The 13,068-nt window shown below is 34.7% G+C and overlaps 1 protein-coding gene across 1 annotated transcript in view; it reads left to right on the top strand.

The window, feature by feature from the left end:
* FAM169A (family with sequence similarity 169 member A) overlaps positions 1 to 13,068 on the top strand; it is a gene marked incomplete at its 3' end in the record, with an annotated part of 66,157 nt that overhangs the window by 10,617 nt on the left and 42,472 nt on the right. The window contains exons 2-4 of the mRNA XM_081279953.1: positions 9,429 to 9,563; positions 11,554 to 11,653; positions 11,978 to 12,063. Of these exons, the coding sequence (XP_081136079.1) occupies positions 9,432 to 9,563; positions 11,554 to 11,653; positions 11,978 to 12,063 (318 nt within the window). The 5' untranslated portion in view covers positions 9,429 to 9,431. The remainder of the gene's footprint in view (positions 1 to 9,428; positions 9,564 to 11,553; positions 11,654 to 11,977; positions 12,064 to 13,068) is intronic.

Here is a 13,068-nt window from a genome sequence, read left to right as displayed (position 1 = left end):
AGATTTTTTTTTTTTTTTTTTTTGGTACCTGGGATTGAACCTAGGGGTATTCAATCACTGAGCCACATCCCTAGCCCTTTTTAAAAAATATTTTATTTTTAGATGGGGGCTCACTAAATTGTTTAGGGCCTTGCTGAGTTGCTAAGGCTGGCTTCAAACTTGCTATCCTCCTACCTCAGCCTCCCAATCTGCTTGGATTACAGGTGTGCTCCACTATGCCCCAAAAGCCCAGACTCTTTTAGTCTGGTATTCTTGATCTGCTGTCTTCTGTCCTCAATTTATTTTCCTTTTATTTCTGCTACTATTTGTCTTTTTGTAAATCCAATGACTAACCATTCTCAGTATGCTTTCTGGGTTTCATTTATCATCTTCCCTCCTTCCCTCCTTTTAAAGGGCTTCCCCACTGCCGAAAAGCCATCTGTTGCTATTTATCTAACAGAAAATCTTTGTTCATCTGTAGCAGCTCTTCCTCCTAGTACCAGAATGGTTTATTTATTACAAAATTTTATTTGTTCATTCGTTCATTCATTCATTTTTCTCAGCATATATGTTTGGAATTTAGGAAATCTAGCTCTCCTTTTGTTTTGTACCAAGGATTGAACCTAGGGGCACTTTACCACTGGGCTACAACCCCATTCCCAGCCCTTTTTATTTTTATTTTGTGACAGGTCTTGCTAAGTTGTTTAAGGCTTCACTAAGTTACTGAGGCTGGCCTCCAATTTGTAATCCTCCTGCCTCAGCCTCTGAGGTGCTGGGATTACAGGTGTGTGCAGTGTTGGAGAGGTCTGGAAAGGAAAAAGAAATGACAAAACTGTGCTTCAGAGATTGCTGTTTTTCCAAATTGGTGTTGTACTCTGCAGATAGTGGTAACCCTGGTTGCATTTCTTAGTTAATGTGTTAAGTAGCTTTGTATTGTTGTGACAAAATGCCTGAGATAATCAACTTAAAAAGAAGAAAGGTTTATTTTGACACACAGATTCAGTAGTTTCATTCCATGGTTGCTGGCTCCCTTGCCTTTCACTTAAGGTGGTATATCATGGTGAGAACTAGCAGAATAAAGCTGCTCACCTCACGTGAGGTTAGGAAGCAAAGAGAGAGGAAGGAGTTGGGCTCTAATGCCCTCTTCAAGAACTGCTTCAAGTGACTTAACTTCCTCTCAAATAGGCCATACCTTTCAATTCCAGCACTGCCCCCATATCACCATAGGCTGGCATCCAAGCCTTTAACACTTGGGCTTTGGGGGGAAATTATCCACACCATAACAGTTACCCAGTAGAAATGGTAGAAATGAGGAATGCAGTCCAGTGGTGGTGATTGTGACTAAACAGATTCTTTTTTTTTTTTTTTTTTTTTTTTGGTATGGGGGATTGAACTCAAGGACCCACATCCCCAGCCCTATTTTATATTTGTTAGAGACAGGGTCTGAGTTGCTTAGTGCCTCGCTTTTGCTGAGGCTGGCTTTGAACTCGATCCTTCTGTCTCAGCCTCCCAAGCTGCTATTGGGATTATAGGCGTTTGCCATAATGCCCAGCTCTTTTTTTTTTTTTTTTTTTTTTTTGAGGCAAGATCTCACCACATTGCCTGGGCTGGTTTTAAACTCCTGGGCTCAAGGGATCCTTCTGTCTCAGCTTCCTGAATAGCTAGGACTATAGGCAATGAGTGCTATCATGCCCATCACAAATGCAAACTTTTTTAAAAATATTTTTTTGTTGATTTTTAAATTTTGTTTATATATGCGGTGTTGAGAATTGAACCCACTGCCTCACAAGCCAGGCAAGTGTGCTACTGCTGAGCCACGTCCCCTAGCCGCAAACACTTTTAATATATATTAGCAATTAGTTGCAGTTTACTTCTTTCTCAACCTGAAATCTTTGCTTCTACTTAAAAAATTTTTTTTATTCGTTCTTTTTAGTTATACATCACAGTAGAATGTATTTTGACATACATACAGGGAGTATAATTTCCTGTTTTTGTGATTGTATATGATATGGAGTTATACTGATCCTATATTCATTTATGAACATAGGAATGTTATGTTCCATTTATTTTATTGTCTTTCCCATTCCCATCTCCCCTCCTTTCTCTCCACTCCCTACCCCCATTGTGAGTCAGCATCTGCATATCAGAGAGAACTTTCAGCCTTTGGTGTTTTGGGATTGGCTTATTTCACTTAGCATGATAGTCTCCAGTTCCATCCATTTACTGGCAAATTCCCTAATTTTAATCTTCATGGCTGAGTAATATTTGACTGCATATATGTACCACATTTTCTTTATCATTTGTCTGTTGAAGGGCACCTAGGTTGGTATCATAGCTTAGCTATTGCCTCCACTTGTTCTTGTATTGTCCAGTAATTTGCCCCCAATCACAAAACTAGTAATCCTGTCAGTTTGGCTCAAGAGCACACAACCTTTTATTTTTATTTTTTTTTACTTTGAAAATAATATAATTTATAAAAGTTATTTTGTAAATTATATTTGGTTACAAATTTCAGAATGTTAATTATGACAAGTTTCAAAGACTTTTTAAAAAGCTGTTAAAACTGAGTAAATAAGACATTTTCTTAAAAGTTGATATTTTGGGCACTAATTATTTTAGAAGGAAGGCTCTTTTGTGAGGGCTTGTAGTTCATCATGAAGAGCACACACACCCTTAATGAGCATTTTATACTACCTTCACACCTACAAAATCCTATGTCATACGTCTCTGGATTTTGTTTTTGAAACTCTATAACATCAAATGCTCAGTACATATATATTTAAATGGTTTCTTATCTAAAAGGGTTTATCTGGACATGAAGAGAGAATTAAAGCTTTAGTTAGAAAAATCACCTGCAAATGCCCTTTGAGAAATATTAAGCAATCTTTAGCCATCCTAGGGCTCCTAAAAAGCTATGCTTTTAGTTGTACCATTGTATCAACAGAATAGATATTGGAGTTAAATACTAGCTCCACTGCTTACTAGTTTTGTACAAGTTATTCAACTGCTTTGTGTCTTAGTTTCCTTGTCTGACAAGCGAAAATAATTAAATTACCCACCTCATGGAATTGCAATAAAAATTATATCAAGGAATTCATATCAAATGTTTAGAGTCTGACACATAGTCCACTATTGGATTAGTGATTATTACTTCAAAAGATGGTTTTGCTTCCTACTTGAATAAAAGAAGCAACCTTTTTTTTTTTGAACCTTGTGTAACTTTCCCATCTTTTACCTACAAACTTATAGAGAGTTTTCAGCTATATATAATTAAATCTTTTTCCCTTCACAGAGAGCAGAAAGAGATTGCTGACGAGGTTGAGACCTTCCTGAAATTTGGATAGTTGTAGCAGTCTGTTCAGTTACTTCATTTTGGTCATACTCAACCTCAGCTCAGAGTGGAGGTGAGTGGTTGGATGAACCTAAGATTTGGGGCCTTTTATCTGACAAGAGGGCTAGATGAATAAGAGGTAAGTAAGATGAAGAGATGAATTGATATATTGCAGGGCCTACATTATAGAAGAAAATGTTAGGGGGGAAAAGGAGAGGAATTATAGTAAAGGTTCAGAAACAAGCTTTCTGTGTAAAGCTTGAGAGTGTTGCTGATTGTGTTGCCTGAATACCTAGCTTGTCCCCCACAGTGGAGTAATAGTCCTTAGAGGTAGGATCACGGCTTGAATTGGTCAAGATCATTATATTTTTTCCGAGAATCCTTTCAGCTCTCCAATATTCACACGTTTGTTTTGGATCTGTTCCTCCCCTTAAATAATCCCAGACAATAATCTAGGGAATTGTGCAGGAATTTAAGAACTGAACATATAGATTCCTCTTTTTAGAATACAGTTGACAACTAGTAATCAACAACAACAACAAAAAGGTAAAAATAAAAAAATAGCAATTTATTTCCCAACTCTTTTTCATGTTATTTTTAGAGCATTCTTTTTTTTTTTTCAAATAGTTATAATTCCTGGGCAAAAGGGGTGAAATTATTAAAAGATGGATACAATCAGCTGGTGCTAGTGGTGCTGTCAGGTTCTTATATAAGAGGTCTGCTTATTACGTTTTTATACAGGTTAACCAGGATTTAATGAGCATACCATTTGCTTAATTTATAAATTAATTTGGACACTTTTTACACTTCGATATCCATTCTGTGTCAATTTTTTGATGAATTAGGTGGCTTAAGGCTATATTAAGCTTTCTCAGCTATGTAGAATGTAGTTAGGCCTTTTGCTTTATCTCAGGGGCAGAGTATACAGTACTTGACAAAATTTGATCTGACAGCTTTATAGTTACATAACCTAGAAGAGAAGTTTAAAAACAACAAAAAGAGGAAGAATTGGGAATTTATCTTGGCAGCGGTATCTAGAGAGAGATCTAGACTTTATACCCTTCCCTTGCCTCTCTAAACTAGGGCAAAACCATCATAAGTCTAATAATTTACATAGTCTTAAGTTCACCAAGATTTAAAGAACCAATTATCCTAAAGAGGTGAAAAGGTCTTTAGGATAATCCTGTCCAGTTGCATCACCTTACCAATGAGAATACAGAAGCCTAAAGAGTAAAGAGGGTAAGTAATTTGACTGCAGTCATAAAGCTGGTTAGTGGCAGAGCAGACCCAGGACCAAGGTCACAGAATTCTAGTTCTAGTGTTCTTTCGGGTAATATGTGAATAGAAGATCTGTTAATAAGATAATTATTAGAATATTTTACAAAAATAAATTTTATATAACCATAACAAAATACAATAATATTTGATTTTGCATATTGAATAAAAATATTTATATTAGAAAATGTATCTGACTACCTAGGTTCATATTCTTGCTTCACTAGTGGTATGATATGGGTCAACTTTCTTAAACTCTAAAGCTGAGTTTCTTCATCAATATAATAGAGCTAATCAAAGTATTTTGTTATATGTTAAATGTAAAAATCTCCTTAAAGCGTGGCATATGGACAATTCTCAGTAAATATTTCCTGATTTTGCTACTGATACATAATCATTTCTAGTTCTTTCAACATTCCTTTAAATTTAATAAAATTTAGCATTGAGAATGACTGGTAAAGAAAATAATGGTGGATATAAGGACAGATTTACCTTTTTTCCTTCTAAAATATTTTAGAAGGTAGGTGTGTGTGGGGGTGGATTTAGACTTGAAATTAGGGAAATATTTTTTTGTATTAAGAACTTAGGATGGATTTTTTTTTTTTTAGAGGGGGGGAGAGAGAGAGAGAATTTTTTAATATTTATTTTTTAGTTTTCGGTGGACACAACATCTTTGTATGTGGTGCTGAGGATGGAACCCGGGCCTCACGCATGCCAGGCGAGCACGCTACCGCTTGAGCCACATCCCCAGCCCGGATTTTTTTTTTTTTTTTGTACTAGGGATTGAACCTGGGGTACTTTGCCACTGAGCTATATACCTACCCTTGTTTCTTTAAAAATTTTTTGAGTGAATGATCTGTGTTGCTTAGGGACTTGCTAAACTATTGGGGCTGGCCTTGAGCTTGTGATCCTCTTGTTTCAGCCTCCTGAATTGCTGGATTACATGTGTGCACCACTGTGCCCTGTGATATGGTTGTTTTTATGTATTCATAACTTTTGTTTTTTCCCCCAGTGCTCTTCTGTATGAGAATTGAGGGTATCTAAATTCCAGACTCAAGAAATAAGTTATTTCTATCTAAAAACAAGTTATTTTTCTACTTTAAAACCTTAATCTAGGGCTGGGATTATAGCTCAATGGTACTAGCACATGTATGGCATTGATTCAATCTCCAGCACCACATTAAAAATATAAATAAATAAAACAAAGGTATTGTGTCCATCTCCAAACAACTAATATATATTAATATATATAATAAATGCTTAATCTACAAAGATTTAAGAATGAAGGATAATGAGTTGTTTTCACACTTGAGGCACGGTTCACTTACTTTTGACCTGTGGGAAAGTGGAGGGAGAGAGCTGACTTGTGATGAGCAACCTCATAGGGACAGGGCATTGTTTTCTAAAATGTGCTGTTATTCACATGATGTAGTGGTTTAGGAGGTGTTTATAAATGGTATTTGAGTGACCATTTAAATTATGGTTAGGTCTTTTAATGCCAGTTAGGAAAGTTTATAATATATCAGATTGGTTGTCATAGGTCTTAATATTTAAGGAGCATACAATGTTTCCAAAAAAAGCAAATTGAAACTCTGATACACAATATCACATAGATGGACCTTGAAAGTGTTATGCCAAGTGAAAAAAGTGTGTCCATTTCACTTTTTGTATGATTCCACTTGAAAGGTTCTTAGAATAGTCAGATTCATAGAAGCAGGTTATCAGAGGCTAAAAAGAGGGAGGAATGGGAAGTTACTGTTTAATGAGCACAGATTTTCTATGTGAGGTAATAAAAAAGTTCTGGAAATGGATAGTTCACTTACTTTTGAACTTACTTTTGGTGGTTGCAAACATTGTGAATGTACTTTCTGTGAATGAATTGAACACTTTAAATTGGCTAAAATGATACATTTTGTTATGTATACTTTACCACAAGGGAGATAGCATTATGATGAGATGTGTATGTGTGTATAGATTATTAAAATAAATGGTTAAGAAGAATATTAAATAGTGACATAGGCACTTGGCAATAGAAAAAGGTTGAGGTAGTACGGAAATTATCGAAGTTTGGGCAGCACTGGGATAGAGATCAGTGGACTGGGGAGACCTGTAGCCTATGTCTCCAGTCTTCCCCTTGCCATGAACTAGGAAGGTGGGCCTATATACATGACTTACATACACCATATTAGTGAGAAGCCAAGACCTCTGAGATTGCTTGGTATCCTGAAGTTCTCTGATTTTTGTGTTATGTCGTTGAGTTCTTTATTCAGAATTCCTATTTTACCTATTTCATAGAATTTTGTCCTTTTTAATAAAATTTAAGAAAGAAATGCATATTTAGAACTTCAAATGTGGTATTAGCATTTAATCTCTTAAGAACCATAATATTAAAGCAAAACATGAAAAAGAGAAAAATCATGTAAACTTGTTTGGTTGCACTTTTTTTTAAAAAATATCTTTGTTTATTCATTTATTTTTTATGTTGTGCTGAGGATGGAACCCGTGCCTCACATATGCTAGGCAAGTGCTCTGCTGCTAAGCTACAGACCCCGCCCCCTTGATTGCACGCTTGTTACAGTGGGTCCATCTTGTATTTCTTGCTTAGGCTGCCATATTGTTGTTGATTTTTTTTAAATTTATTTTTTAGTTTTAGGTGGACACAGTATCTTCATTTTTTATTTTTATGTGTTGCTGAGGATCTAACCCAGTGCCTCATGCAAGCTAGGCGAGCACTCTACCACTAAGCCACAACCCCAGCCCCCCATATTATTTTAAAATATATATTTAGTTGTAGATGTACACAATATTTTTATTTTATTTATTTTTATGTGGTGCTGAGGATTGGACCCAGTGCCTTACGCATGAGAGGCAAGCACTCTACCACTGAGCTACAACCCCAGCCCATGCCATATTGTTTTTATGTGGTGTAATCAACTTTGCTTTTTAGACTTTGGTCTGCAAATATTAATTTACAGTTCACCCTTTAGATTATAATCACTCTTAGCAAATGAAAATCTTAAATGTGTTTAAAATTTAAAATTTTTAAGTAAAATTTTTAATTTTAAACATGTACCTTATTTTGGTAGGTGTTATTCAAGTGAATCTTGTGAATTGTTTTAATATTAATCCTCTTGTGCTTTATGTAGTCAATATAGAATATTAAACGCCTCAGTATTTTACTAGGATATTTGGATCTTTGTTATAAATATTTAGGCAGTTGGATATTTGATATTTGGAATCCCATCTATAAGAGGGGAGAAACACATAATAACATTCTCTTAACTAGGGTCCTAAACAGTGCTTCTTTTTATCTGCTGTTGGCCATTTGTTCTATGTTTATGGTTTCATCTAAAATTTCCGTCAATTGCTGGATCTGACTCTGGAACATAATGTGTTTCCTTAGTTTGCTTTCACATATTGAATTTATTTTATTTATTTTTAACCTTCTTTTTAGTTGTAGATGGACACAATACCTTTATTTTATTTATTTAGTTTTATGTGTGCTGAGGATTGAACCCAGTCAAGACTGAGCTACAACCCCAGCTCCACATGTTGAATTTATGATTCAGATATGAAAGAGTTGCCCAGAATAACACTTAAGTTTCTTTTACCACGGACCTACTATTGCATTTTGTGTCCTTTCCGAACTGATACATCTTACCTTATCCACACTTCTGCCATGCTCCTGCTCTCTCTTGAAATTCATTAGTGTTTTCCTTTTCCTTCTTCTTAAAATTTGGCTAGAAATCTTGTTTCATAGGGATTTCCACAATCATTTAATAAATTTGTTTGTTTGTTTGTTTCCCCTAAAAGGGAAAATTTAGACATTTACATTTATTAACAGCGGGACTGAATTTGGGTATTTTGACTTTACGTTTTTATATCAAGGTATTTTAGCAAATTGTTTCCAATTTAGTATATTTGCAAATAGTAATGATAATTCCTTCTTCCCTGCTGCCCCACCCTATCCCCTTCCATCAATCAGTACTAATTGCTTTCCCTTGTCTGGTTGCATTGGCCAATACCTACATAATGTTCTGTAGTGGCAGGGGAGTCTGTATTTTTCTTAAATTTATAATTTTCTTTATCGTAGTGCAAAAGCCTATAGTGTTTCCTCATAAAACTAAACTATAAAACATTCCAAAATGAAATAAAAGAATAACAGGTTGGTTTTGTGTGTGCATGTTTTTATATATATTTATGAGATATAATTTTCATACAATATTTATCCACTGCACTGTACAATATAATTAATTTTTTAGTACATTTATGGGGTTGATTTTTTTAAAAAAATATATATTTTAGTAGATGAAAACAGTATTTTTATTTTATTTTTATATGGTGCTAAGAATTGAACCTAGTACCTCACACATGCTAGGCATGTGCTCTAATAACTGAACTATAACCCCAGCTGTGAGTTTTTTGAAGTAAGTCTGTAGGTTGTGTAACTATCACCACAGTCTAGTTGTGGAGCATTTGCATCATTCCACAAAGTTTCCATGTGTCCTTTTACATTGACTTATGTTGAAGGGTATAAGAGGATATATTTACATGGATATTTTTGTGTGTATCTGCATATTGTATGTTTTATACCTGTGTAAATCATTTATTTTTATCATTTAAGGTAGTGTCCAATAATTTCTCTTTCATTGCCTGCTTTTAGTTAAAAGGAATAACATTAGACAGTTTTCTTTTTCACATACATGGTTAAATCATGTGTATCTTGTTATAGTGAAATAGGAGGGTTTTGTTACAATAAAATGTGGCAGTATTACAATAGAATTTGTAAAGGAAAGTGGCATTTTATATTCTGAAATGTGTTGTTCCATGTTGTTTGTTAAAGAGGATGGCATTCCCTGTGGATTTACTGAATAATTGCAGTCATGAGGAATTGGAAAATGCTGCTGAAGATTACATGTCAGATTTAAGGTGTGGGGACCCTGAAAATCCAGAGTATTTTTCTTTTCTCAATATTACGGTAAGGCATTTTGCAGTGATTTTTTTTTTTTTTTAATCAGTCTTTTCAGTCCAGTTTTTACATGACCTCAATATCCTTTTTAAAAAGATCATTTAAGAGTTTTAATCATTCGGTTTTGTCCAGTAAAATGTATTAACATTGGTTGATTAATAGAGCATCATGATCAAGTTTGGCTTTTTTTTTTTCCTTTGATATTAGACACTGAACCCAGGAGTGCCCAGCCACTGAGCTACATCTCCAGCCTTTTTATATTTTATTTTGAAACAGGGTGTTACTAAGTTGTTTAAAGCCTCACTTAGTTGCTGAGGCTTGCCTCAAACTTGGGATTCTTCCACCTTAGCCCTCCTAAATTGCTGGGATTACAGGTATACACTACTCAAGTCCAGTGATAATCAGTTTTTTTGGTACCAGGGATTAAATCTATGGGTGCTTAACCACTGAGCCAGAACCCCAGCCCTTTTTTTGTTTTATTTAGTGACAGGGTCTTGCTGAGTTGCTTAGTGCCTCATTAAGTTGACGAGGCTGGCTTTAACTTGGGATCCTCCTGCCTCAGCCTCCCTAGCCATTGGGATTACAGGTGTGCGCCACTGTGCCTGGCTATGATCAGTTTTTAAAAGACAAAATCCTCAGGTTTTCACAGGTTATTGCTTAATGTTTTTCTTTTGATCTTTAAAATCAAATGTAAGAAGTTTATCAATTTTGCTTAGAATGGTTATCATATTGGAGCTGACTCAATTAAATTTACTTTAGATTTAGAATTTGTGAGTTTAGACATTTGTTTATAATTAAAAGAATCAGCAAAGTCAGCATTGGTGATAAATTCCTGTAATTCTAGCGAATAAGGAGGCTGAGGCAAGAGATCACAAGTCCAAGGCCAGCATTAGTAGAATAGTGAGAGACCCAGTCTCAAAGTTGTAGATAAAATTCCCAGTACAATAAAACAAGACTGGAAAAAAAATCAGGAAAATACTACATTACATTATTGTGTAATGAATCTTTTCTTCCTCTTTTGAAAAATAGTAAAATCAGATTTTCTTGTCAGTAAGCCATGGTACATTATGACACAAAGATCATTAGACTTTGAATCATTTGAATTCCATTGTGAACTGAGGTAAGCAGATTCCTTTAATCTCTGCACCCCAGTTTTTCCTTCTGGAAATAATGTTGATTTAAAGGATTTGTAATTCTTCCCTACCATCATAATGATCAACATTGAGATATTCACTTTAAGTGAAGAATTAGTGTTAGATTAATGCAAACAGAAAAATGTAATTATATGTAACTTGCTGAAAAATGAATTACCAAACTGGTTTATTTTACTAGAAAATGAAATGTATCCCCCTGATGTAGTCTATTTTAAATAAAGATAATAAATTATCTTTATTTAATTATCTTGATTTTCAGTGACTTTTGGGGGCCTATTGTATACGGCTTTTGTTTTTATTCAGTGATATGACTAGAGCCTAGTAATATTTATTGAAATAAATTTTTGTTTTTATTCCCCCAAGACAATATAATTCTTTCAAAAGGTATTGATTTTACTTTTTTTTTTTTTTTTTTTTTAAATAAGAGACTAGGAGGGGCTGGGGCTGTGACTCAGTGGTAGAGCGCTCCCCTAGCATGCATGAAGCACTGGGTTCGATCCTCAGCACTACATAAATGTAAAATAAAGATATTGTGTCCACCTAAAACTAAAAAAATAATGTTAAAAAAATAAGAGGCTAGGAATATTGTCTTCTGTCAAATGAAATTATATAATTAAAATTAATATAAGAAAAGTTTGATACTTTGATGAACACTTTGGTGTTTTTGTCATGTATTTTCTTAACAGACTTTAAAAAAATTCTTTTCAGTTATACATGACAGTAAAAGATATTTTGATGAATTATACATACATGGAGTACAACTTCCCATTTTTCTGGTTGTGCATCTTGTGGAATTACATTGGTTAACAAACTCTTCACTAATCTTCTCTCAATTGTCATTTCAGATACCTATTAGCCTGTCAAACGTAGGCTTTGTACCTCTTTATGGTGGAAATCAGACCCAGAAAATTCTTGCTCTTTTTGCACCTGAAGATTCACTCACAGGTCACTCTTTTGCTTCATTTTTGTAAATCGAGGAGTTTTTCAACAAACTATTAGAAATTTATAAACATGATAGTGTCATGAAGGAATTTGTTTTTGAAAACTTGTTTCAAATTTTAATTTTAGAAAAATGTAACTCTTAATTGCTTATAATTAAATAAGTGTTTAATGGATGAAATAAAATAAATGGCATAAATTGGACTGTATTATGTTATAAAGTAGAATGTATGGGTCTATTTAAGAGTATCTATAAACCTTATCAGATAATAATATTATAGACTTTAACACTTAAAATTTAAATGTTCATGATTGTTTATTCTGTTTTAGCTGTGGCACTTTACCTTGCTGATCAGTGGTGGGCTATTGATGATATTGTGAAAACATCTGTCCCTTCTAGAGAGGGTCTTAAGCAGGTAATGATCCTGTAAATCAATATTTTCTATAAACAGTGCTTGTTTTTGAAGTTATGGAACTCTTTTCCATTTTAATATAATCTGGTTATATTAAGACCTTAGAGTTTTATTTTATGATCAAACCAGCACTCAGGTTGGGTTTCTTCTATTTTATGTGATTCTGAAAATTTCTGTGAATTGGGTTAGGGAGACTGAATACCTGTGGGTTAGTTGAGCTGTGGCATTCTTTATCCACTTTAGTTTCTGATTTTCTTATTTGGAAGAGGAAAGCCTAATTCTTTTCATGTGGTTACTTTACTTCTCTGACTCTAGGAGACATTGACCAGGAAACTTGTTCTATTAGTTGGGCCTCCTCTAGTGACCTGTTTCGGGTTCTGAACAGTGGAGTAACCAGGCTCTGGTGAGAACAAGCTTCAAAAGCCTCTGTGGGGTGTGGAGTATAGGCCAGCCAGAAGCCATCCACTGCAGTGTTTGTTACAGAAGGAACCCTGGCTTGCATGCTGGTGTTGAAAAGGTTTAAGAGACATTTCAGGTACTATGGTTTTTAGAAGATAACTAGGTCAGGAGGGGAAAGTCCACAGACACCAGTTGTAAAAATATTTGAGGAATCAAGGTCAAAGATTGTAGACATGTTTGGTGGCTGGAAGAGTGCCATTTACAATGAAAGAGAAGAGGCCCCTTCACTGGCTAAGGTACATCAGACCCTTCTTACTTAAGGAGAATACTGACTTTATAGGTAAGCACTACTATTCAATAATAGGTACAGAGATCCTTGTTAGTTATGCCTAAGAGGAAGAGAGTTTTGCTGAGAGGAATGAAGTTAACATATACAAATATGTATCCTGATAATTCTTCCTTTAGAAGGTTTTTAGGATAGGCCAAGTGTCTAAAAACTTGTCAAATCTGGAAGGTGTCAGCTATTTCTGTTTACTTTTGTGGGATCATTGGACTATTCAGAAGAAACAAGGAAAGCATGAAAGCATGTCAAGAAACTTCAAAATCTGG

Source organism: Spermophilus citellus (assembly GCF_964194105.1).
Source record: "Spermophilus citellus genome assembly, chromosome: 1".
Classification (NCBI taxonomy): Eukaryota; Metazoa; Chordata; class Mammalia; order Rodentia; family Sciuridae; genus Spermophilus; species Spermophilus citellus.
Note: the sequence above shows the minus strand (reverse complement) of the source record. Positions and strands in the feature narration are given on the sequence as shown.